Raw genomic sequence first — 23,325 nt, 5'->3', positions numbered from 1 at the left:
CAAATTCTACGTCAATCTTACAATAACATAGAACATTTTTTCAAAGCAATACAATACTAATATTCCGCGACACTATGCTATGATGTGTGTCATCGTCACACGACATTATTGCACCATTGCGTTATATAATCGTTTTCCCATGAACATTATTATGAACTATTGTGATTCTCGTGTGTAATTTACTATACTTTACTTCTTACGCGTCATTGTAGAAGAAAGTGATAGTATTTGTGTCTAATTTGGAGTATGCGATACAGACCTGTCTACGTTGATAGAATAATTTAATTTGGGGTACTGTTAAGAAACGCCTGCAAAATATTTAATTAAGCGTAAATAAAATCCATTAATTTCGTTCCAGCCCAAGGAAGTCTAGATTTTGCAAAATAATATTTATTTTGACTGCTATATCTTAAACATGAACTTAGAGATCGTATGAACAACAGATTACTTATAACAAAACATTTTTGACTATGATACAATTAATTATGATTTTCTTTTATTTCCAGGGCGATCAATGACAGGATGGAGATGAAGCAAAGTTGAACACAGTATTCCTATCGACAACATGTTATGAACATGGAGTCCCCAGTGAGAATATGTTTAGGTAAGGTTTGTTAGGTTGATAAATAAAACAAATTATTCTTTTTACAATTTATTTATTTAAAAAAAACAGGGTAACAATAAAGAAAAAAAAACATTGTGTCAAGTCACAAGACAAAATATACAGTATATCTAAAGTATTGGGGGTGTTGAGTAAATATGTATTAACAATATATAACATATTTCCAGGTGCAGCATTAGTAGTAAATATACTACTGTTGAGCAGCACAACAGTTAGCAGCAACGCTATCCCCGACACGACATCTACTACTGTCAAAGATGAGAGAGCGCCTCGGTACAGCCGCCTCAATGGCACCTGGCTCGCCAGAAACAGGCCCAAGACCCCAGACGTCTCCCTCAATGAACTAAACCCCAAAGACTCAACCTCGGAAGAACACACAGAAAAAAACGCCAAATACAAAGACAGGGGAAGGGTTAGATTCCACTCACAACTGAAATCAAGCACAGAAAGCACCCTCAGAAGGGTCAAATCAACAGAAACGCCGAAACTAGTTATAGTTACTCCTACGGCAGAAGTTAAAAAGCCTGCCGAAATAGTTGATAGCATGCGCAATTATAAAAGAACAAAATTGCCAGCTTTTTCAAGCAGTACTACTCCAGTGAGTATTAAACAAGAAGTACACAGTGAAGAAGCTTTTGAAGACGAGGAAGATGAGGAGGATAAGGAATCTTTTGAGAAATTCACTTCCAGCAAGTTTGATACTAATTTCTTTACTAGCCCTAGCTTTAACTTCGGAGATGACTTCACTCATGACTCGGATAATGAGAGTTCTGACAACAAAGTAAAGAATGAGTACAGTAGTCCATCTTATGGAGGATTCTCTAGTTTCTTCCCACGTGAAGCATCATATGGCTACAAAGACACTACCCATGATATTTTCAAATCTGAAAGTTTCTTTGACTTCGACAGCGATCTGACGACGCCGAAAAACGATTACTTCGACCAGAAATTTCAACGGATCTCTACAAGTATTATTAATAATTTAGACACTATTAAAGCTAAAACATCTACTCCTAATGCAACTAACATGCACATAATTAAGGAAAATATTGGCATGGAGAAATTGAACAATAATACTCCGACTAACAAGTCAACAGTATTTATTAAGAATACCAAAGAAATTCGACTCTTAGATAATGATGGTGCTGACAGTTCTAAGAAAGAGCTATCTGATGTACAAGGTACAAGTATATATTATGAAATGTCTGTCTTATCTACCGAGACCTATGCTATCACTCACGATGATGACTGCGACAATGAATCAATACCTTCACCCACACCGAGCACGTCAGCAGAGGAGGAACTAGCATCTCTTAAAGCTGCTCAGCAATCAGTTCCATCTGCCACGAGGCCAGCACTCCCTGATCCAAGCCCCGAGAGCATATCTATATCACCTACAAACTACCTGCCTCTCTCCAGTGTTCTGCCTATCATTGATTCAGTAAATGCCATCCCTATATCTACGCAAAATTCTATATCTTCAACAGAAAGAGTGACCAAAAAATATTCTAGTAATTTCAATAGAAATCGAACTTATTCCAAACGACTCAATCTTAACAATAACAAAGACTCTCCGAACAGCGTGACGTCTAAACCTGAACATATATCTTCAACTCTAAGTCCTAGACTACAGACACGGAAATTCTATCACACAACTCCGAGAAATAGACCTATTTGGATGGTGCCTCGACGTAACATCACAAGGGTGTACCACAGGCCAACAAATCCTACAACGATATATTCAGAACACTTCAGCATAAAAGAAAAGACAACGCCTAAACTGCGCCAACCCAGCCGTACAATGCTGACAACAGTTTCTTCAGAGATTGATCCTGTTCAGCAAAGTGATATAAGTGGGACGAAGAAGGTGGTTCATTCTCAGTCGATATCAGATAATACCGTTCCGAGTCTGTGGAAGCGAGGGTCGACGAGGTTCGCATCATCAACGGCTACTTCGACGGAGTTGGAGACGGAGAGTGAGTGGCAGATACCTCCGACGTCGACTGCGTGGGCGCTGGCCAGCCTGCGTAGTCCCCCGCCTTCCCCAGGAGCAGTGGTGAACAAAACAGTGACGGTGCAAAAGTCCGTTGATGAAAATGAGCTGCAGAAAGTCGGAGAAGTTTTAGGTGAGTCTGATTAAATTGCTAATATTTGTTGGATCTGTATCCATGTTGTAACAAGTAAAAAGATAATTGCCTCCAAATAACTCTTTCAAAATAATAGTAACAACAATTTCTACAAAAAATTAATTAACATCATTGTTTTTTGTTAAAATTGAAAACAAATAGGTACATTTCGATCATTTGAAAACTCGAGTAGTTTTTAATCGGTATTAATATTTCTGTATTACAGACAAAAAAGACACCACCACTGCTACTACAACTTCGACTACGGCCAATCCAATAAGCAACGACATCATTCCTACAAAGATCACAGAAGTGGAGCAGAACAAATTACCATGGCAACCAATGTTTGCTCAAACATCACCGCCTTCCTCAGTACAAACTGAAACAGTAACCGAGCCTAAATCAGACTTGAGACTTCCCGCTGAGAGCAATATTTCGGAACAAAATAGCCCCAAACCAGCAACAGACAAGTCAAATTCCATTGAAAATCAAACAGAACAATCTTGGGTATCCGTAACCGATGAATCTACGGAACAAGTAAACAAAACAACCAAAAAGACAATTCCACCAGTTGACGCAACAAGGTCAACTGGTTTTGAATCAATTACGAAACTACCATCGGGCGTCACTACGCCGCAAGACGAATCTGTTGCCAGTTCTGAAGTAAATCAAACTGTAACTGAAGAAAAACCTAGGGCTACTACGGATTATGAAATTACTACCATCCGATTCTCGTACGTACCAACTGAGGATGAAGAGACTGAGACGCCGTCTATTGATAGTACCACGCCTAGTATGTGGCATCCAGTATTCCCAACTCGGACAAGGATAACAACTATAAAGGACAGCCCTGTTACGACTTATAGACCTAAATACATGACAACGGAGGCGATAGAAGAATCAACAACTTTCATAACTGAAACAACGTCTCCCATAGAGGTATCTTCACAAATTCTAGAAAGTACTACAAATCAAGTAGTTGAAACTACGGAGAAACCTACTGAAACTCCAACTGAAGTTCCAACTACAACAGAAGTGACTACACAACCAACAACAACTGAGGAAATAGTTACAGAATCATCTACAGTAGAAGCTACTACCCAGCCTACTACTGAACCGCCTACCGAAGTGATTACCCAGGCAACTACTACCGAAGTCCCATCAACTACATTAACATCAACTGAAACTGAAACCGAAGATACAACCACGATTGTCGTAGAAATTGTTACTGAAATCAACACCGAAAAAGAACAGAGAATAACTTCAACTACAGCCGCACCTGAAACTACCGAAACGTATGAAGAAACAGATTGCTCTAGCGAGAACAGTGGCAGCAACGAAGTTATTACTCAGGAAACTGTTAGACCTACAACAACCGAAGCTCCTACTACTGAAGCTGTGACAGTGCCGCCTACAACTGTGGAAATTACTACTAGAATAGAAGAGAAACCTACTGAGCCACCTACTACGACGGTACGCGAAGAAACGACAACGCAACGAAACGCGAGGATACACGACACGACTGTTGCTGACACTACGACGGACAGTGAACCTGCTACGAGACCTGCCACTGGGTTCGATGACGTCACAACTTATGGTGGAGACATGACTACTGAGGCGTCTTCGAGGGTACTTGGTGATGAAGATAATGGGTCCGGAGCGGCGGTGGCCATCGCTGTCAGCACTATAGGAGTTATTGCTCTGATACTACTCATTGGATTGCTGGTGAGTCTAATATTAATAAGTTACCATACATTACATAGGATATCAATTTGTACCCAATGAATAATCACAAAATTAAATGTACATAAAGACAAAATAAATACAGTCAAAGCACCTAACACTTGATACTGAATTAAAAATCATGGTTAATGATAGACATCGCAATTATAGTTCTTTATGCATCAGTAATTAAAAAGGTGATAAATAATATTTAACTGACGATTCTTCTCCGTCTTCTTCATACTTCTTCGCGTTGTCGTCCATCGTTGAAAGTTCGTACAACATATCCAAAGTAATGAGCATAATATCTATAGGCTGAACTCACGATAAATTACGTTCACTACTTTGGAGAACGTTGTAGATTTTACGTAGTGAAGAGGCCGGTTTTCCCTGAAATTAAACGTAAAGTTCATTATTTTTTTGTTAAAATGAGTGATAAAAAGTTAATATTCTTTAAAATAATAAGTTAGAGGCATGGCAACAAAAGTATGTATGATTCATTAGTACCCAAATTATCAACTTCCGACTGTGAGTTACTAGTTCATTAATGAAAGGAAAGTAAGTACTTGTAAATATAGGTACAGCCTAGCAACAGGAAGTTGTAAGTGCGTTATATGACACAACTATTGTGATGTGATGTCCCGTTTGATAAAGGCATAAATAATTCACTACTAATTAAAAAGGGGAAAAACATTTTGAATTACCTCCATTACTCGCTCGTCAAACAGCAAACATCGTAGAAGTCAGGACTGTCTGAAAAACATTAATAATTTTTTTTTAATTACCGTTAAATATTATATATCTTTTATTCGACTGTATCGATGACCCTAAGCTCTCAGTAACATGATTTCGTAGTCTCGCCACGCTTCGTTAAATTCCTGGATAAAATTATATCGAACCAATTTTTTTAAAAGTAAATAAAAAGAAAAAGGATTTCTAAGCCCATTCAAAATATTGAGCACTTTATTTCATTTTAAAAGCTCAAACTTCAAGTGCCACTTATTGGTTTAATTTATAAGTTTCCACGCGCCTAAATATTAGTTTGAAGTACCAGGCTATCACGAGTCCTAAAGAGCTTTTTAAAACAAAAAGTGCACCACACGACGGTTAAATACCTGTAGATAATCCTAATATCTCATCGGAAGTTGGTCTCGCTCGTCGCGTCTGGCGATAAAAATTCCTTGGTTTGCAATACGAAGCGGTCTAATGTGGTCACCCGACACCGAGATATGGTTATCGTTCGTAACGAGAATTGGCATACTTGGACGGCCGTTAGATATGTCGGTCACAGGTTTGGAGAACTCTTCTTTAGTTATGGCACCTTGGTACTTTGACATTTTTTATGAATGGATATTCAGTAAAACTCACTCACTCAATAAAATGCGTTTTTTATAGGTACGTAATGTATTCGATTAAAGATCGTTATTTTTTGCAATGCGTAGAAGTTAACGATTAACTGTTGCTAGGGGGACCTTTTCGGAAGTTTGGAAAAACTCACGTGAACGAGGACTTGCAAAGCAAAAAAAAAAAATATGAAATAATTTTAACTAGAATGTATGTAATGTGGGTATGTATTTTTTTTTCTTAGTGTAGACTGTACATACCTATGTTATTTTATCAATTAAATTGAAATTCAAGTGCTACACGTGAATATAAAAAGTAATTTGCGATCATTTACAAAAACGATCGCATACTTAAATCGTTAAAAATAAATAAACTAATGATGATCTTAAAATAATTATTTCAGTTCCTAAGTACAATAAGTTAGGAGTACATGCTGAAAATTGTAACACATTTGCTCACCTGAAACATTCGATAGTGCACGCTTGCCCTTAATAACTTGAATGAGTCTTTATCACGTTTTTCAATATAAATACCTACCTAATAAAGTTATGACTAGCAGTTATATTTTTATATTTATGTCTTGCGAACCCCTTAATTATCATAATAGATATTACGTTTGTCTAGCGGGAATAAAATTATACGACTCAAGAAACTTGAATTACTTGTAGCTTAGAAAAGGGAAAAGGTGTGGTTATATAGTTTATTTAAATTAATTTATATTTGCCAAAGAAACACAAATTACGACTTCCAAACAGTGCATAATATAATAAACCTAAAAAACAAACAGAAAGATATGGGCCAAATTACATAATTTTCCAATAGACATCGTTTCAATAGAGTGCCCAAGCCATGTGCAAACCAAAAACACATACAAAACATTATATTGGCATGAAATTAATTTTAGTAAAAAAGGTCGATACTTTCTTAGATTAGATTATGCCCGTTATTTAGATTTCAGTACATATCAGTTGGTTTCTAAAACTAATTGTTTAGTGCTCATTTGTTTAAATAAGACAGTAAGATTTTAATAATTGACCTGATAGGTAGAATACCATCATGTTATAGTGTTTAACGTTTGTGAGGTTTACTTGAAGATACTAGACTTGAAAAAGTAAGTTACGTAAAATAATCTGAAGAACTTAAATACCTTTCTATAACTTCGCTATTCTCTGAAAAACAAATTGAACATGAGTAGCTATGTTATTTATAAAGCTGAAGACTATTTCCTATTTAAAATTAAAATAATTATTTCTGTTATTAATCAGCCGAGAAAAAGTAACAAAACAACGATATGAAAAAAAACCGTCCAGAAAAAATTTAGAGCTCAGTAATTCTGCTTGCATATTACATAATTTACCAAAAACTAAAAAAATTTTTGAGATAAAATTAAAATAGTAATCGCCGTTATTTAAAAATAAAAACAAAATAATGCTCACCAAAAATATCTCCAAAAAAAAAAAACAAAACACCAATAAAATAAAACAAATGACTAATCAACCGACCTCGTTTATGGAATACTAATTCAAAAATAAATTACAATTCGATTTTCAAAAGTGGTGCGACATAAAGGAGATCGGTTGCGCACTCGCCGGTCGGCGGGTGATACGTCACTGCGTTCTGCGCCTGCGCGGGCTCCCGCCACCTTATTGGACTGGGATATTGCAAGCTAAGCCATGTGTGGCTGCGAGAAAGTGCTTTTGCTGATTTAGTTTGGCCAGAGGAAGGAAATAAAAAAGGAGGAAGAAAAAAGAGAGAAAATGTTTGATGAATTTGCATGTTGATGAGAATTTAGTTTGAAAGAAAAACCAACAAAAAGATAAGAATTTAAGAATTCTGTCATATTATTGAAGTTAACTTAAGTCAATTTTCTGATTTAGTTCTGACTCTTTATATGTATTTTAGAGTTAATTTGTAGTTTTATCATTGTTGTCTAGAGGCTATTGAAATGAATAAAATGGAGATGACTAACTATCAGAAAAGGATAATGGTGAAATCTAAAGAGTATTGTAATTATGTAACATGCATAATCTTCAGAAATTAACTAACCACCGGGCTAAACATTTACTCCTTAATCAATACCAACTATCGAAAAAAAAAACTTAACGTTCAATAATAATCAACAGTAAAAGAAAAACGTTACCTGCACTTTCCACCGTCCGCACCCAAGTAACCTATGTTCGTAGTAAGCTGTAGGTGTCGCCAGTGCCGCGCCGGAGGATGTTTTTACAATGCAAATTATAAACAAAGCCAGCCTGATGACGGACCTCTCGTGAGCAGCTCCATTGTCCACTTGATCCGAGATTGATTGAGGTTTGATTGGTGGAAATCATTGCAATACTGAATACATGGAATATATGGACATCTACTAGTTTGCTACTAGTTTGTAACTAGTTAATTACAATGAACTTAGTCATTTAATAACGGCTTTTGTCTAAGTAATGAATAAAACAAACTTGAAAAAATATGCGTTTTTTTAAATACTGCAGAATTTTTCACTTAAACGCTTGCATCTGAAAAGTTGAAGTCTATCTGAAAAATATTCTAATTGACGGATATAAAAAAACATATACTTCGTAGTCGGGTTGATAATATATATAATATAACCGGCTACGGTGGTATGGCCACGTAAAGAGAAGACCATCTGATTACGTGGGAAATTTGGCTCTGCAACTTTCCATTTCCGGTCGAAGATCGAGAGGGCGCCCCAAGACCAGATGGCGGGACGTAGTGTCGAAAGACATGAAAGAGTGTCAGGTGTCCGAGAGCGACGTCATGGATAGAGCGAAGTGGAGAAGAAAAATAAGGAAAGCTGACCCCACCACCATGTGGGATGCATAGCAGGAAAGAGAGAGAGTCGGGTTGATAATGATTTATCATCGAAGAAGTTTAGTAAAATACAACTACTTACAGTTACAGTTAGTTTTTGTATCATGCAAACAGGTAAAGTCATTAATTTAAAAGCTATACAATCTCACGACAAGGTCAACAAAATATAGCTCATTTGCTCAACATCTTAACGAAACATTAGATGCATATTTCTAACTTGAATACTCAAACATCAGCTTTTCCCGTACCGTACCGCGACACAACGGACACGCACTCGCTCGGGGCACCTCATAAATTAAGGTCTCAAGTGGACTGGAGCGGGCCCTTGAAATAGCCACGTTTCACACATCGCGACCTCAACGCTTTGAGTGGCAATTTCTATTATATTTCTACGAATATGTTATCAGCAATAGCACTTTTGATGGCGAGTCTGTTAAGCATTTTAAATATTGAACTTGAGTTTGTGATTTATTGAATGAGGTTGGGAAATAGTTAAAACTGTTATTAATGCGTGAATCCATATTTAGTCTATTTTGTTCAGCTTTAAAAGGTTTATGAACTTAGTTTCTATATATCAGGCGATAAATATTATAAATGAAACTGAAAGATTTTCCACACCTTCCGGGAAATACGCAGCTACATCTCCATGAATGGTAGATGATGGTTTTTCATGCATTATAATAACGGAATATATTCGTTTTATTCTCTTCACAATATCTTGGTTTTAATCGTTGTTTAGCCTTATCTATACTTGTTAGGTTATATATAATGTCGATGCTTATAAAGTCTACTTATAAACCGGTAACGGTTTATATTATGTCTGAAACGCACGTTACATTGAAATAAAGTATATTTTATCTAAACGACTATGAATGAATGAATGAACAAGCTGTCTGTTGATTCTGATGACAGAACGTTCCGAGCTTTGAAACCGAATGCTGATAACTATTGTTTATACTTCAATGTTTAGAATAAGAATTTATTATATTAACGTAGGTATGACGAGTGGACATCCGTTAGTTTTAGAATTTGACCCAGTTTTTTTAAGCTTCTTTATCAATAGACATTAAGAAATATATTATCAGTTTCCCCTGTTAAAACTTGACCAGCTACCTGAAACTATGATTATTACTGAATGAGGTATTGGCTTTGAATTACGTTCAAGGCGTAAGTAATTCAGAGATTTATGTTAATTAAAAATAAAACATTTTTAGCTATTGATTTTTAGCTTATTTTTATGCAGTGAACACGTTTAAATTATATTGATATTTAACATTGGCTACACAAGTAGAAAATAATTGTTCTTCTAGGGAGATGTTAGGTTGCTTACTCATTCGTACCTTACTAACTAATGAAGACGAAACTCTCAGTGTGTGGCAAATTATCAGCAAACTAAGTTGGCGTCACAAGTTATTAGCAAAATTACTTGTAATTGCTAAATATGCGTAGGCTCTACTTAGCAATGGTAAGTTCTGGAACTAATATATTCAGGGAGACGCCTCGAAGGGTCTATTTTAGGAGTAGTTCCCATGTTTAGCATGTTTTACCTATTAACTGGGATTAGCTTGGAGGCTGCGTTTGTCATATGTGCATAGTTAAAAGCTGAATGGATTCACCATTGACTTCTGTCGCGTCTCGAAAGAACTGCTTCCTGTACCCAGATAAAATTATAGCTAATGAAACTGACAAATATCTTACTATTGGTAGCAGAATTAGAAAGACACTATAAAAATGGAAGCTCAAGTTTCCATGGTTTTGACACAGACCTGTAATCAGTTATTTACAATGGTACCATTTTTATTTTTAACTTTTCCAAGTTACGTCATATATTACTTACATGGACCAGTTTCTTTCAATTCGTACTAGTACTGATTATCGCTGACTAGGTTTTATCTCGACAGCTCTAACAAAGCTAAGTCAGCGTCTGGACGCATACTTGCTTTAATTATATTGTTAACATCCGACTCCCACTCTTTCAAATTACAAGAATACCGTTGAGTAAAATTTAAAGGCTGAATTTACGTTAGGAGTTATTTTAAGTTAGATGAAGATTTATTTACACGAAATATATTTTATAAGTCATGTTTGTGAGTTTGTAACGATCTTTTTGGCAATCTCTGGATATACTAAACCGATACTCAAAATTATTTACCACAAAAAGACCACATTATTTATGAGTGTCGTAGGCTAATTTTTACCTTGCGTCGCACACTACTTAAGTAGTACCCTCGACATAAGGGTTTAACCTCAAGTTACATTCAGAAAAAAAAAACGAACAAACATTCGAATTCGAATTAAAAACGTTCTGCTCCCTTTATAGGACTTCATGTATAAAATAATTAATAATTTCGCTTTCTTTCAGTTGGTAGTCCGTCGTCGCGGCCGCCGCGGTATCTACGCTCAGCGCTGCACGCCCGTCTCGCTGGATGCATACAGCTTGGACAGCGTCAGCGTGGGGCACAGGAAGGGCAACCACCGCCTCAGAGCCAGCAAGAGGAGCTACGGGAACCCTGCTTATGATGACGAGGTAGGTCAACTGCACTTGTGCACTAGGCTTTACTTTGGTTGGGCTGACTTTTCAATCGCCAGATAACTTTTATCTGAAGAATATGTTTGACAGTTTTTGTATAGAAATATGTCAAACTGCTATATTTATTCCTCACATAAAAGTTAAGTGATTACCATTTTTGATATTGTAACTATTATTGTTACAATACTATACGTGGGAAAATATTAAGAGAGATAATCTATAATATTTGCCTACATATATTAGAATCCCAAAAACGTTCATGTTATAAATATTAAAAAAAAACATATTAGCAAAAATAATTTGTACAGCGTCTCCCAATTTAACGAAGTTACCAGCTAAAGAATTGACATGTAGTTAAAACATAGCGAGCTACATTCAAATCCAACGACTGTCTGTCTGCCGCCCACGACCTAGCAACCGGGTAACACGATACATGACAATAAAATTGGAGCAGTGGACACCATAACGTTGATGATAAAGAGATTCACATGTAACGTGGGTGTATTTATAAATCCACACGTACAAATATTTAAGGTTAAAATTAACAGTCTGGTTGCACATGATTCTCTTTTTGTAAGCTTCATGTGTTAGCATACGGATTTGGGTAACAGTAGCTTGACCGATGTAAATTATTAATCTATCTATACTTACAAAATTTTATAAAGCTGAAGAATTTGTTGTTTGCTTGAACGACCTTATCTCAGGTCCAATTAAAGACTATGATAAATTATTAATAATTAAAAAAATATATACAGCCCATTTGTCGAGGAAGGAAGGGATTTGAGCTACTGGCAAAAGCTAGTTCTTTCAGAAATTGTAAACTTAAAATATTTGTCCACAGGTCACCTCCCACCCCATGCAATATGCCGCACTAGCAAACTTCGCGATGGACATTGAATCAATGACGGCAGAGTTCTCGGAGATTCCTTCCGTCACCGTTCGTCCGGATGAAGTGCCTCCAGGGTGCGAAGACAAGAACCGGTACTCCAATGTGCTTCCGCTGCCGGAGACCAGAGTCCCGCTGAAGAGGATCGGCAATGATCCTACTACGGAGTATATTAATGCTAATTTTGTGACGGTGAGTTGTTTGTGCAAATCTTGAAAGAGAGATAAAAGCTCAGGAACTTTGATAATGATGACTGACTCAGATTTTACTGCAAACCGAGACAGATTCAAATTATAGAGCGTTATTTTCATGATAAGATTCTTCAAGTCTTCTACAAATTATAAAATTTTGGTTGATTTATCACGATTTATTTAAATTGCATTTTTTGCAAAATATTCTAGTAAGACTTGAATCAATCTTCGAATATAAGCTAAAGTGAAATGTTCTATTTCAGGGTCCAGGTAACATTCGTAACTACTACATAGCGTGCCAAGCGCCGTTGTCCAACACCGTCATCGACTTCTGGCGCATGATCTGGGAACAGAACTCCAGGCTCATCGTCATGCTCACGGAGTATATGGAGAATGGCGTTGTAAGTATCTTCATATCACCTCTTACTGGAGCGTAAGGTCGTAGTTTAAATCACACATGAAGGACAATTTCGAGACATTCTGGTAGCAATTAGGTAGCAACTCTCTATGTGTATTTCAAATGTGTGACAGCGTTTGTGACGATCACTCGAAAGATCAAAGAACTGATGCATATTTTTTTTTTGTTATTGTGTGCAAGGAGCGGGTCGTCATCATTAAACTTTAAGGTTCAAACCTGTGCTTAATCATACTTTATCCTATTCCAGGAAAAATGCTACGAATACCTTCCACCATCCGAGATCTCAGACAATAAGCGTATCTTTGGAGACTTCAAGATTATCCTCAAGAAGCGTGAACAACGCGACAAGTACGCCATCTCGAGTGTTCAGCTCATCAACTTGAGTACCAGGACTTGGCGGGAGATCACGCACCTGTGGTACTTCTGGCCTGCTAAGGGTGTCCCTGATGATTATGATTCGGTGATAGACTTCTTGTGTGAAATGAGGAGCTATATGAAAATCTCACAGACTGCTAAGGAGTATGATGAAGAAGGTGAGTTAATGGGACTTGAACAAGACATTGAAAAATAAAATATTTTGGTATAGGCGATTTATCCTTGTGTATGAAAGACATTTTTAAGATAGCAAAAATACCCTATATTCGAGGTAGATTACATACTAATATGTACTGCAGAAAGAAAACTCCTTTGACAATTAGTCAGTGACCAAACGTCCTCGTAGCTAATATTGCTATGAAGAATCTTCCCTAAGAGTAAATCAGGTTCTTATAACTCCTAATTTCTTCTAGGTGTGGAAGTAATCTACGGCGACCAGAACCGTTCGTCGTTCAGCAACCTGTCGAAGCTGCGCGAAGAGGGAGGGTCCAGCAATGGTGTCAACGTGTATTCCCCAGCGCGGGCGGAGGAGCAGCTACGTCGTGCTGCGCCTACTAATGGCACGCTCGGCAGGATGAAGGCTGCTTCTGAAGTTGAAGGTAATTTTGTGATGGCATAGATATGAAGGGTTTTAGATGTGAAGGTCTCTTCCTCCTTGAGTTAGGATTAGTGTAGCGTAGACTGTATCTGGATGAATGATATTTTTGTTATGACGAGAGCCTCTGTGTTTCGATGTGTCTTTGCTGTTATTTGAACGTCTTTAGCATCGGGTATTAGGGGTACCGGATTGATCGAGTAACTGGGTTGAGGACTTTAGATAAGTAGTTGCTCATGGAGGTACTCCATTGCATCCAGTTCGACTGTAAGGTTCGACTGTTGAGGTCAACCCTCAACATAGCTGGAAACTGAGAGGTTGATCTTTTTCTATGAGATGGCCTATCATCCTAAAATTTGGAATACTGTTATGGCCTCTTTCTGAAATGGTTTGTTGACAGAACTGTCTGTAACTCTGTTTATCCCCAGGTATCCGTCCATGCGTGGTGACGTGCGCGTCGGGCGCGGGTCGGTCGGCGGCGCTGCTGGCGCTGGACATCAGCGCGCGCGCGCTGCCGGCCGCCGCCGACGTGCCGCGCGTCGTGCGGCAGCTGCGGGCGCAGCGACCGCACTCGCTGTCTAACAGGCATCACTACATCTTCGTCTATAAGGTAACTACCATACTATACAAAAATAGAATTGTACCCTTACCTCAGAAGCAAATTTGAAAAAACTACGCAATACAGTACAATATAGTTATCGGTACGAATCTTGAGCTCTGACCTACATCTGCGCAGAAGTGATTTATTAGAAAACAAACAATCCCGAGTGACGGCTATGACGCGATGCACTGCGGGCCAATCACCGCTTTAGCCCGCCCCCGCACCTCGCTTCATACCACAAAAGGGACCCAATAAATTACTTCTGCGCAGGTGAAGGTCAGAGCTCAAGATTCGTGCCGATAACTATACACACAATACAACAACAGGGCAATAGGACAATAGGGCTTGTTAAGTGTTTAACCTGCAGCTGAAGAAGAAGACTATAAAAGGGTGCAAAGAGGCAAACAGATGAGAGGTTCTGACGACCCAGTGGTGACGTTATAACTACCAAATAGCACATAGGCTAATGGAATATAATTCTCATGCTGAGCTGTTTCTAATTCCTACATTGTTTGTTCCTTTTGTTTAAACTTATGATTTTTCCATATCGTCAAGCAGGCAATGAATGACTACACATTTAATTTTCTACATCTTGATACTTAATTTATTTTTCAGGTCCTAAGCGAATATGGCAACAAAATGCTAGGCGGCGGAGTGGACACTATTTGAATCAACTCTTCCTTTAAGTAAGAACCTTATTCGTATCCATGACAATGCTGGCATACGTATCTCAACCTAGCGTAGTGTATAGCCAGCTTTAGTTTAAAAAGTAAACTATTTGGAACATACCAAAGTATAAGTTACAAGATCTCTAGAAAATTGATCGCTCAAATAAAAAAAAAAACGAATGAAGTTTTATTGTTTGTTATAATAATTTCATTCATTCGTTCGTTCTTTCGTTTTTAATCTATGGAATTATAGAATAAATACCATTTAACGTCACGTTATGGCAACATCGCATAATTTTAACGAAACTTGTACATAAGATTTGTTTTTAAGTTTTATTTTTTTGTTCGAACAATTTATTTTTATTTATTTTTAGGGGATCATTCCGCTAGTCTATCGATGTTTCGGTTTTCTTAGGTAATGTTGTAAGCATAATTTCCAATCACAATTAATAAAATCGTATGTAAGCGTCGTTTGTTGAATTTTGCTGTGATTTCTACTAAACTCTTAGTTTAACGCTAACACTAATATTACCGTAACTAGATTTATTTAACATTTATAGTAAAAGTAATTTTAGTGAATGGCAACGCACAATAGCTACAATAGCTACACACAACGAAACTTTTTAGTGGCAGCTTTGTGACGTTAGAATGACGTTTCTAGTGTTGCCAAGTTTTTGTGCGTAATTATTTTGTGCGCTAGTATTATGAATTTTGAATACTCGTGCTACTTTTAAAACTAGTAAATGACGTAATAGACCGCTGTTAATTACATAAATGCATGCAGGTGATGTGTGTACCTTTATTGATTTTAAATCTCATTTATTTATTATTGCAAAATGTTGTTTATTTGTATGTTTTAAGTATGTTGTCAATTCTGTGGAGCCTCTAATCACTTTTTGAATATAAAAAAAAACTTACACAGCATCATTTAAATCTGATTTTTGATCTTTTCACAAGGCTATTTAATTTTAGCTTTCCAAGCAATATTAGTGAAGACGAGGCTTTAGAAAAATTCATATATTTTTTGTTAAATAGAAGTCAAAGCATTTACATAATTAGTTAAAGTGCACTGTTTTATCCCACACGTTGCTAGTTTATAAGTTTTAGATATATTTTAGATTATGTATTATAAACTATATTATTGACCAAAAAAATTATATATTACATGATTGTATACGTCCTACAATTTTATTGATATTAAGGTCTATATTGAAAGTAAAATAAATTTTATTGTAAAAATGTGATTTATTATTCTTGAATCCACTTCAATTTTGATATTGAAAAATAATCGGTTATGGGTTTGTTACACACAATTATAGAAAAATAATATTTTTTTTAAATAGACAAGAATTTTCTTAAAAGAAAACAATGATAACTTTCGAATTGAGATCTTTCTCCTTTTTAAGAAGGGGAATAAAAAAATTAAGTAACTCGAATTTTCAAAAACGCTTTGATCGATTACTGTCCGATTATCGGAATTCTTCTAAAAGGTCATCGTTATTGTTATCACTGTCTTCCAACCTTATTATATCACTTTCGTTAAGGCTAGTTGGATTACTATCAACTGTCACATCACTGCTAGGGTAGACCAAACGAGATTCAACTTTTTTTTCAAACCCCTTTTCATTCGATGTGTTTGATCGATTCGAGTTATTCAAACCAATCGATACATCATCGTGATCACTGACAGGAAGTTCAATTTTTTCTCCCATCGGGACCGTATCACTGAAGCTGATCTTCCTATCTCTTCTGAAGAATTCCTTATCGTCGTATACCACGGAGAAGTGAGGGTTGTCTGCAGTATAATCCATGTGCGCGTGCTCTTTCTCTGGATATTCCTCTACGTCTGACAGGCCTTGCTCGTCGACTGAGTAGGGCTTGAAATGAGGCAAGTTCAGAAACGATCCGGCGACGGATGTTGACGATAAAGTTTTCATTCCTGTCAGAAAAACACATTTATTACCCCTATTTGTATCCTATTACTACTACTACCTGTAAGAACTTGATCCTTTACAACCTTAAATTCTATGCTGGACCCAATTTACAAAGTGAGAACTTACTGATTTTACTCATATGCAATGTCATCGCAATTTCTGGATCCTGGAACAAAGAGACGTCATATTTATCGACGAAGGGAAACGAAACTTTTGAGGTTGACATAAAGACCATAATAGCATGGCTGGATAGAATTTCCTCACCTCGACTAAGGAATCTGAAGAAACAGTTCCAGAGGATGTTGTCTTAGGGGAGACAGTGTTTGCGCTATCGGGTAAGGCGTTAGGGTCTGCCTGGGTGTCTCCCTCCTTAGCTGGTGCTTTCGATGAGGGGTCTTTAGGCTTCATGTGTCTTCGCACTCCGTAAGCGCGGTAGGTTTTCTGCAGAAAACAATAACATCAATGATTATGGTCTCATGAGTGGCTATTTTGTCACCTATTCATCTGGTGTTTGCTAGTCTAATGAAAATCAGCATAATTTGATACCTATGTACTCAATGAAAACCTGACATGAAGTTCTTCTTTTATGTTACCCCGAAATATGCTACTAGGATCTTATGCTATCAATAACCAAAAATATCTAGCAGATGTAAGACCGTTTTTGTACCTGTATCTTCTCAGCCATAATGTTATACATTTCATCTGATGGCGCAGTTCCTTTGTACAGATTCAGTGTATGCTTGGCCGCTCTCATCATGTCATCATAGGTGCATTCTGATGATGACTGAAAGCAGCATATGTTGAGGATCAAATCCGTAATGATTACAGGGATATTGCTTTTCTTCAACACAACGAATTTACGATTTATGATGTAAAAAGAGCCGGAATTTTGTTTTGACATAAAGCATCTATCGTACAAAAATTCAAAGGGAATTTTAAGTGGGCTACGTGGTATTTTTGCCTGCTACAATTCTTAAAGACTTCCTTAATTTGTAAGAAAGTCTTCCATCTTATACTCCTCTTAAAACAACTTTTTAAATCATACCTCACATTTAACAATTTTGCGCGCCTCATGTCGTATGAAGGCATTGCGGATTGCTTCCAGGACAGCCGGAATTATATTCGGGTCTATGTTGGTTTCTCTAAGTAACTTCAATATTAGAGAGCTTTCGTTCACTGCAAAAATAGTTTGAGGACAACGTTTGTACAATAGATGATGCTGCTAATGTCTGATGTAATGAAGCAAGTTGAGTATAGTCTCATTGCTTTATGTTTTTATTTAGGCGCTTGTTCGTGGTGACCCAAAAGTCTTGGTGCCTTTGTAAACTGCCACTTACCCTGCATCAGTTAAAGTGTGGTGTTTTGTCTTAATTTTAACGACTGGTAAATTACCATAAAAAAAGACATGTCAAAACATTTTCAAATTGCACCCTATTGGCAATGTATAACAATAATGTATACAATAGTGATATGTTTAATAATAAAGAATAAAACACACCTTCGCCCTTCTCAAAACATTTGACAATAATATCCCTAGCAGGTATGATATCGTCTTCATGCACGCCTATATGCTTTAGCTCGTGTTGCAACTCTGGTTCACAACCGCATTGAGTCATATCGCCACATATATGACTGGCAATGGATAGGTTCTCTCTTGTTATGAGCAGGGCGGACAGGTAGTCAGCTATGAACTGATAGAGATCTTGTGGCTGGTATCTTAGGACCTAGAAGTAATTTTTTGACAAAGAAAACAGAAAATTGATGATTACATTAAATCATATGGGTCAAAAGTGCTGCCGTGATTGGAAAAGCATGGGTCCCGGCTGTCAATAGGTTGCCCAAGTAAGTGGTTGGAGGTCGCTACATGCAAAAAAAACTGGTACTTAGCTCATGAGGTTAATCTGACCTCAATTTAGTTAGGAGAAGGTTAAGCTAGTGATCAGTGAAAAGTACTAAAGTATGTCTAAGGTGAGTTAATGTATAGTCCACAATTTGATATAAGTACATGTATTTAAGATTTATACTTACTTCCCTGGATATATCACTCATGAGCTCTTTCAAGCCATCAGGCAGAGCTAGCCTACAACTTTCTTTAATTTGAGGCGCAATCAAATCTTCCATGTCTTTGGTTTCAATCAATTTATTGACAACAATTTTGCATGACAATGCAAAATAAAGAAACATCTAGTATGCCATGCTTTAGAAATTAACAAATAAAACACAAACACAAAATTAAGTACAATCAATAAAAAGCATTCAAGACAACAACAAAATAATGCAAACAAAATTAAACTCTCAAACTCAAATCATAAAGTTGACTATTCGTTTTCATCTTCAACAGTGCGAGCAGATGCAATGATTGAATCCTCTGAAAAACAGATAAAGTTTATTTTAGTATTCCCCTAAAATGTTCATGCTTAGTGTATTGTTGCTTAATAGAAGGATTATCTAAAACCTGGGAGAGGACTTAGGCTACTTTTTATCCTTTTGCGGTTCTTCAGAGATGTAGGTGAAACCGTGGGGAACCGTTATTTTGTAAGGTTTATTACTATTTAATAGCATCTCAACATTGTAAGCGTTGTTTCAGCCCACAACACTTATTTACAAAGCCTATCAGGGTTGCTTAATATTATTAACTAGCTGTTGCCCGCGACTTCGTCTGCGTGGGCAATATAGAATTTCCAATTTTGTTTATTTAATCGTTCATTGCTCAACACCCGTAGGCGATAGCGTGATAATATATAGCCTATGTGTTAAACCGGCCCCCAGGTAATAGTCATGCAAAATTTGATTTAAATCCATGCAGTACTTTTTGAGTTTATCCGGGACAAACATACAGACAAACAGACAAAAATTCTAAAAACTACATATTTGGGTTCAGAATCGATTATGGATCACCCCCCAAGTATTCTTTAAAAAAAATGTTCAATGTACAGTTTTGACTTTCCTATCATTTTATTATATGTATAGATATAGATATCTATTCAATGCCATTTTATCTTATCGCAAATATTTAAGTCATCATATCTTATTTTCTCACGATCGCTCTATTGATTAAGTGTTAGATACAAGCAGATGTCTAATTTTCTATTGAATGAAAGTTGCCAATGCGAATATGTTCAAGTTTTTGCCGAATAACTAAAAATACTAGCCAATTAACTCTTCAGGTATTTCGAAGGCTCCAGGTGGAATGACCAGCGGTTCTACTCCTTGATCGTCCAGCATCTCTGGGACTTCCAAATAGTCTTCTTCTGGAGTCTTTATTATCAACGGTGGAGCCTGTAGAATCATGAATTCCATGTCTATATAGGCAATCGACACTTCCCTCGCAGCCGTTTATAGAATAAGCAAAATAATTATTGCCACCCTGGCATTCATTCCATTTATCTCCTTGCAAAATCAGTTATCTTTTGCAGCAAGTTTATCCTGTAAATGGAGCCGATAAAAGCTGATTTTAAACCATTATAATACAGATTTATTATTTAGCTAGTTACCTATTAACTTCTTTATTTTCTTTAAAATATTACATGCTTAGTAAAATTTTCGACAAATCAAATTGTGACTCACCTCGGCAAATGAAATTCTTGGATGGGTAATTGGATATATATCAGGAATAGGCTTCCCATCCTTGTCCCGATCAGACATCACGGATACTTCTGAAATTTTCAGATGATCATGAAATTCGGATTGTTTGCCATATAAATAATAATAATATAACGAGGTCTCAAGTTCGATTTTCGGGCCGAACCGCTTTGTAAATTTTAAGAATTCATATAACAAGATAACATGTAAATATTATTAGCCACAATTGCGACCACTAGACTAACGAGACAGGCATTACATCTTTTTAAATCAGCAAGAATAAGGTTCTCACCTTCCGTTGCAGTGAAGCTTGGCTTCGACAGAGTAGCTTCCAAGACTTGGAATTTGGGTCCTTTTGGAGTGTCTCCAAAACCACCCACGTGTTTAGCAGTCTTTTCTTTAAGAAACTCATCGTCATCTATTTGAGTGATAGTCCTTGTTGGGTCGTAATTGAGGCCAAGTTTCTTTTTATTTTCCTCATCAAACATACCACCGACGTCATCTTCTTTGATTCTGATATTCTACAATATGAACAAAATAATATTACTAGTGAAGCTACATAACATTAAAATACAAAATATCACAGTTCTTGACTTACATAAGATTCGTGCAAAGAGTAGAATGAATACTTCCGAATGACTTACTATAACAGGACCCAGGTCTATTTCCCTGGAGGTGGCGATGTCTAGCGGCGGACCTGGCATTTCCACCTTACGGCCTGGCTTCTTCTTCTTCTGTTGCGGCATCAGGTGCTTTAACACGTTTCTGCGGACGTGGTATCCTCGGTAGGCAGCCTGTGGAAGCAAAGAAAAAACGTCAGCTTCCTTCTTATATTATTATATAATTATATTATGGAATGTTATGGCATATGCTATACTCAAATTTCTTTCAGGGACAAAGTTACAATATACATTATGTATTATAGGCAGAGTATGTAGTTTCCTAAAGATAAAAAGCTCCTATTATTATTAGTTATGGTAACGGCTCCACTAGACTGTTATTAATGTTGGTTTATTTTGTTCTCGTTCCATATTGTCTTCACTTTACCTGTATTTTCACAGTAGCCCGTTGAAGTTCACTTATGGAAGGTTTCGTTTTCTTGTACAACTCCAAAGTATTAGTAGCTGCCTTTTGCCATGCTTCTTCTGGCTGCATCTTAATGCCCTAGAACCACAAAGTTATGTATATTCATCAAAATATCACTTTAATTAATAAAATTAAAGGCCATTGAAGATGTTTGTACAGTCGTGCATATTTCTCGTACTTTAAATGAAAGTACGTCATAATTGTCTCTTTATCTAAAGCTTATGAATAATATGGTTTACCTTCTTCATCATATTCTTTCTGTACCAGTAGTCACGGTATGCGTTTCTGGCCACTTGGCAGACTTTAGCAGACATTTCTTCGTCAAGAGGGTATCTGGCTAATACCTTCTTTAGTATTGCAGTTTCTTTCACTTTTTCTGAAATATGTGTAATGAGTTTGTAATTTTACCTTATGAATAGAAATTCCTACTATGACACCATTGCATACTATCAACTGTCATTTGGATTTGTACTGATTTTGTAATCGTTGTCGTCAGAATTCAACATACCGCATGCAAATGTAGTAATTGCAGTTGTGTATTGATGCTGCATCTAGATTACATTTCTCCAGTTGTGTGGAAATATAAGTCTTTACATTTGTCTTGTAAATAAAGACTGTTCAACTTTTTACTGGAAAGTAAAAAGTTGAACAGTCTTTATTTGTCGTACTGTCTTTTGTGACGCGTATTTTCATGCCCAATTCAGTCAGTACATTGGAACTATTACATAAATATCGATTACCTTTTCCTTCAACAGGCTGGTGACCTTCGATCTCGTTCTTTATAATGTTAGCTAGTTCATCAGCTTCTTCCTTCTCCATACCAAGTTGTAGAAGATGTTCAGAGACGGTCGGTCGGCAGTCACAAAGATCGTCGAGGATCTTGACAGCCATGATGCCGTGCTCGCGGGTGATCAGCAATGCTGACAGGTAGTTCGCTATGAAGTCCAGCAGTTTGGCTGGCTGCCAACGTAGCACCTAGATGAGACATTGCTTTTGAGAGGGATATTATGCAACCTGTTAAATGCTGTTCACCATCTAACTGGTCTGTCTCAATCTATTCTAACTAATGTCTAGGTACCTATCGAGCAGTAACACGCTATTGCATGATAGAAAATACTAATTCATTGAGAAAATTTCGAAAGCCTCCACCATCGTCTGTGACAAAAAAAATAGAAGCAGACCCCGTTTTAGACCGTTAATACCTATAATGGTGTCTATCTATGATGACTATGGGACCTCATCATCATCCTCCTGCCCTTATCCCAATTTTGTTTGGGGTCGGTGCAGCATGTTTTCTCCCTCTATACTCTTCTATCTGCCATCATCTCACAAGTAACATTCTTTCGTATATGTCTACTTTCACACAATCCATCCATCGTTTCTAAGGGATCTATGATGGCTTTATGGAACCTATGTGTTACAAGGTTTACCTCACGTGTGATATCTGACATGAGCTCCTTAAGTCCCTCAGGAACGGTGAACACATTGGAACATCCATGTTTTTGCAGTAGCTCGTTCATTTCATTATATTTTTAGTAGCACCTGAATCTTTCGCGACGTGTATTTTTATAATGACTTTATTTTTTGTGACGTTTGATTTATTTTTTCTAAAATCGTGTATAAAGAAGAAGGTTTCAGATTAAATGTTCTTCTTTTAAAATTGAAGTATGCGATAGATCCTTAAAAACTATTTTATTCATCACTATTATAGTGTTTCCCGCCATTCCACCCGCATCCCTAGTGAATAAATCCATATCCGGATAAAAATAAATGGTTATCGTATAGCCCTTTGAAAACAATTATTAAATTATTGCAACTC

At 36.8% G+C, this 23,325-nt stretch overlaps 4 protein-coding genes across 5 annotated transcripts in view; 1 reads left to right on the top strand and 3 right to left on the bottom strand.

Annotated features, from left to right (window-relative positions):
• The window catches only part of LOC124636836 (mucin-17-like), a 68,745-nt gene extending 52,763 nt beyond the window's left edge, over positions 1–15,982 (top strand). For both annotated transcript variants that reach the window (XM_047173019.1, XM_047173020.1), the window contains 10 exons: positions 507–604; positions 790–2,748; positions 2,975–4,473; positions 11,003–11,167; positions 12,012–12,248; positions 12,511–12,648; positions 12,913–13,198; positions 13,454–13,639; positions 14,064–14,245; positions 14,852–15,982. In XM_047173019.1, the coding sequence (XP_047028975.1) occupies positions 571–604; positions 790–2,748; positions 2,975–4,473; positions 11,003–11,167; positions 12,012–12,248; positions 12,511–12,648; positions 12,913–13,198; positions 13,454–13,639; positions 14,064–14,245; positions 14,852–14,905 (4,740 nt within the window). In that variant the 5' untranslated portion in view covers positions 507–570 and the 3' untranslated portion in view covers positions 14,906–15,982. The remainder of the gene's footprint in view (positions 1–506; positions 605–789; positions 2,749–2,974; positions 4,474–11,002; positions 11,168–12,011; positions 12,249–12,510; positions 12,649–12,912; positions 13,199–13,453; positions 13,640–14,063; positions 14,246–14,851) is intronic.
• Positions 15,983–16,336: 354 nt separating this feature from the next.
• LOC124637157 lies at positions 16,337–17,246 on the bottom strand. Its single transcript, XM_047173511.1, has 3 exons — positions 17,103–17,246; positions 16,965–17,004; positions 16,337–16,843 (listed from the first exon to the last, which is right to left on the bottom strand). Exons 1-3 carry the CDS (start codon positions 17,244–17,246, stop codon positions 16,374–16,376), a joined length of 654 nt encoding a protein of 217 aa, XP_047029467.1. The 3' UTR covers positions 16,337–16,373.
• Positions 17,247–17,478: 232 nt separating this feature from the next.
• On the bottom strand, positions 17,479–18,959 carry LOC124637195. The gene is made up of 4 exons (XM_047173554.1): positions 18,867–18,959; positions 18,337–18,562; positions 17,884–18,014; positions 17,479–17,622 (listed from the first exon to the last, which is right to left on the bottom strand). Exons 1-4 carry the CDS (start codon positions 18,957–18,959, stop codon positions 17,479–17,481), a joined length of 594 nt encoding a protein of 197 aa, XP_047029510.1.
• Positions 18,960–19,985: 1,026 nt separating this feature from the next.
• Positions 19,986–23,026, bottom strand: LOC124637194. The gene is made up of 8 exons (XM_047173553.1): positions 22,937–23,026; positions 22,247–22,481; positions 21,746–21,882; positions 21,468–21,584; positions 21,065–21,214; positions 20,713–20,941; positions 20,406–20,494; positions 19,986–20,117 (listed from the first exon to the last, which is right to left on the bottom strand). Exons 1-8 carry the CDS (start codon positions 23,024–23,026, stop codon positions 19,986–19,988), a joined length of 1,179 nt encoding a protein of 392 aa, XP_047029509.1.
• Between the last annotated feature and the right edge of the window lie 299 nt (positions 23,027–23,325).

The sequence above is a fragment of the Helicoverpa zea genome, chromosome 15, assembly GCF_022581195.2.
Source record: "Helicoverpa zea isolate HzStark_Cry1AcR chromosome 15, ilHelZeax1.1, whole genome shotgun sequence".
In the NCBI taxonomy this organism is placed as follows: Eukaryota; Metazoa; Arthropoda; class Insecta; order Lepidoptera; family Noctuidae; genus Helicoverpa; species Helicoverpa zea.
Note: the sequence above shows the minus strand (reverse complement) of the source record. Positions and strands in the feature narration are given on the sequence as shown.

Excerpts from the sequence above, each read along its gene's own strand:
- LOC124637157 (XM_047173511.1), bottom strand. The coding sequence starts at position 17,246 with ATGAAGCCTAAAGACCCCTCATCGAAAGCACCAGCTAAGGAGGGAGAC. Across the intron at positions 17,005-17,102 it reads CTTCAGATTCCTTAGTCGAG|GATCCAGAAATTGCGATGAC; the intron begins GTGAGGAAATTC and ends TCTTTGTTCCAG. Across the intron at positions 16,844-16,964 it reads ATTGCATATGAGTAAAATCA|GAATGAAAACTTTATCGTCA; the intron begins GTAAGTTCTCAC and ends TTTTTCTGACAG.
- LOC124637195 (XM_047173554.1), bottom strand. The coding sequence starts at position 18,959 with ATGGAAGATTTGATTGCGCCTCAAATTAAAGAAAGTTGTAGGCTAGCT. Across the intron at positions 18,563-18,866 it reads TGAGTGATATATCCAGGGAA|GTCCTAAGATACCAGCCACA; the intron begins GTAAGTATAAAT and ends AATTACTTCTAG. Across the intron at positions 18,015-18,336 it reads ATGTTTTGAGAAGGGCGAAG|TGAACGAAAGCTCTCTAATA; the intron begins GTGTGTTTTATT and ends CTATTTTTGCAG.
- LOC124637194 (XM_047173553.1), bottom strand. The coding sequence starts at position 23,026 with ATGAACGAGCTACTGCAAAAACATGGATGTTCCAATGTGTTCACCGTT. Across the intron at positions 21,883-22,246 it reads CCAGCCTGTTGAAGGAAAAG|AAAAAGTGAAAGAAACTGCA; the intron begins GTAATCGATATT and ends CACATATTTCAG. Across the intron at positions 21,215-21,467 it reads GGGCTACTGTGAAAATACAG|GCTGCCTACCGAGGATACCA; the intron begins GTAAAGTGAAGA and ends TTGCTTCCACAG.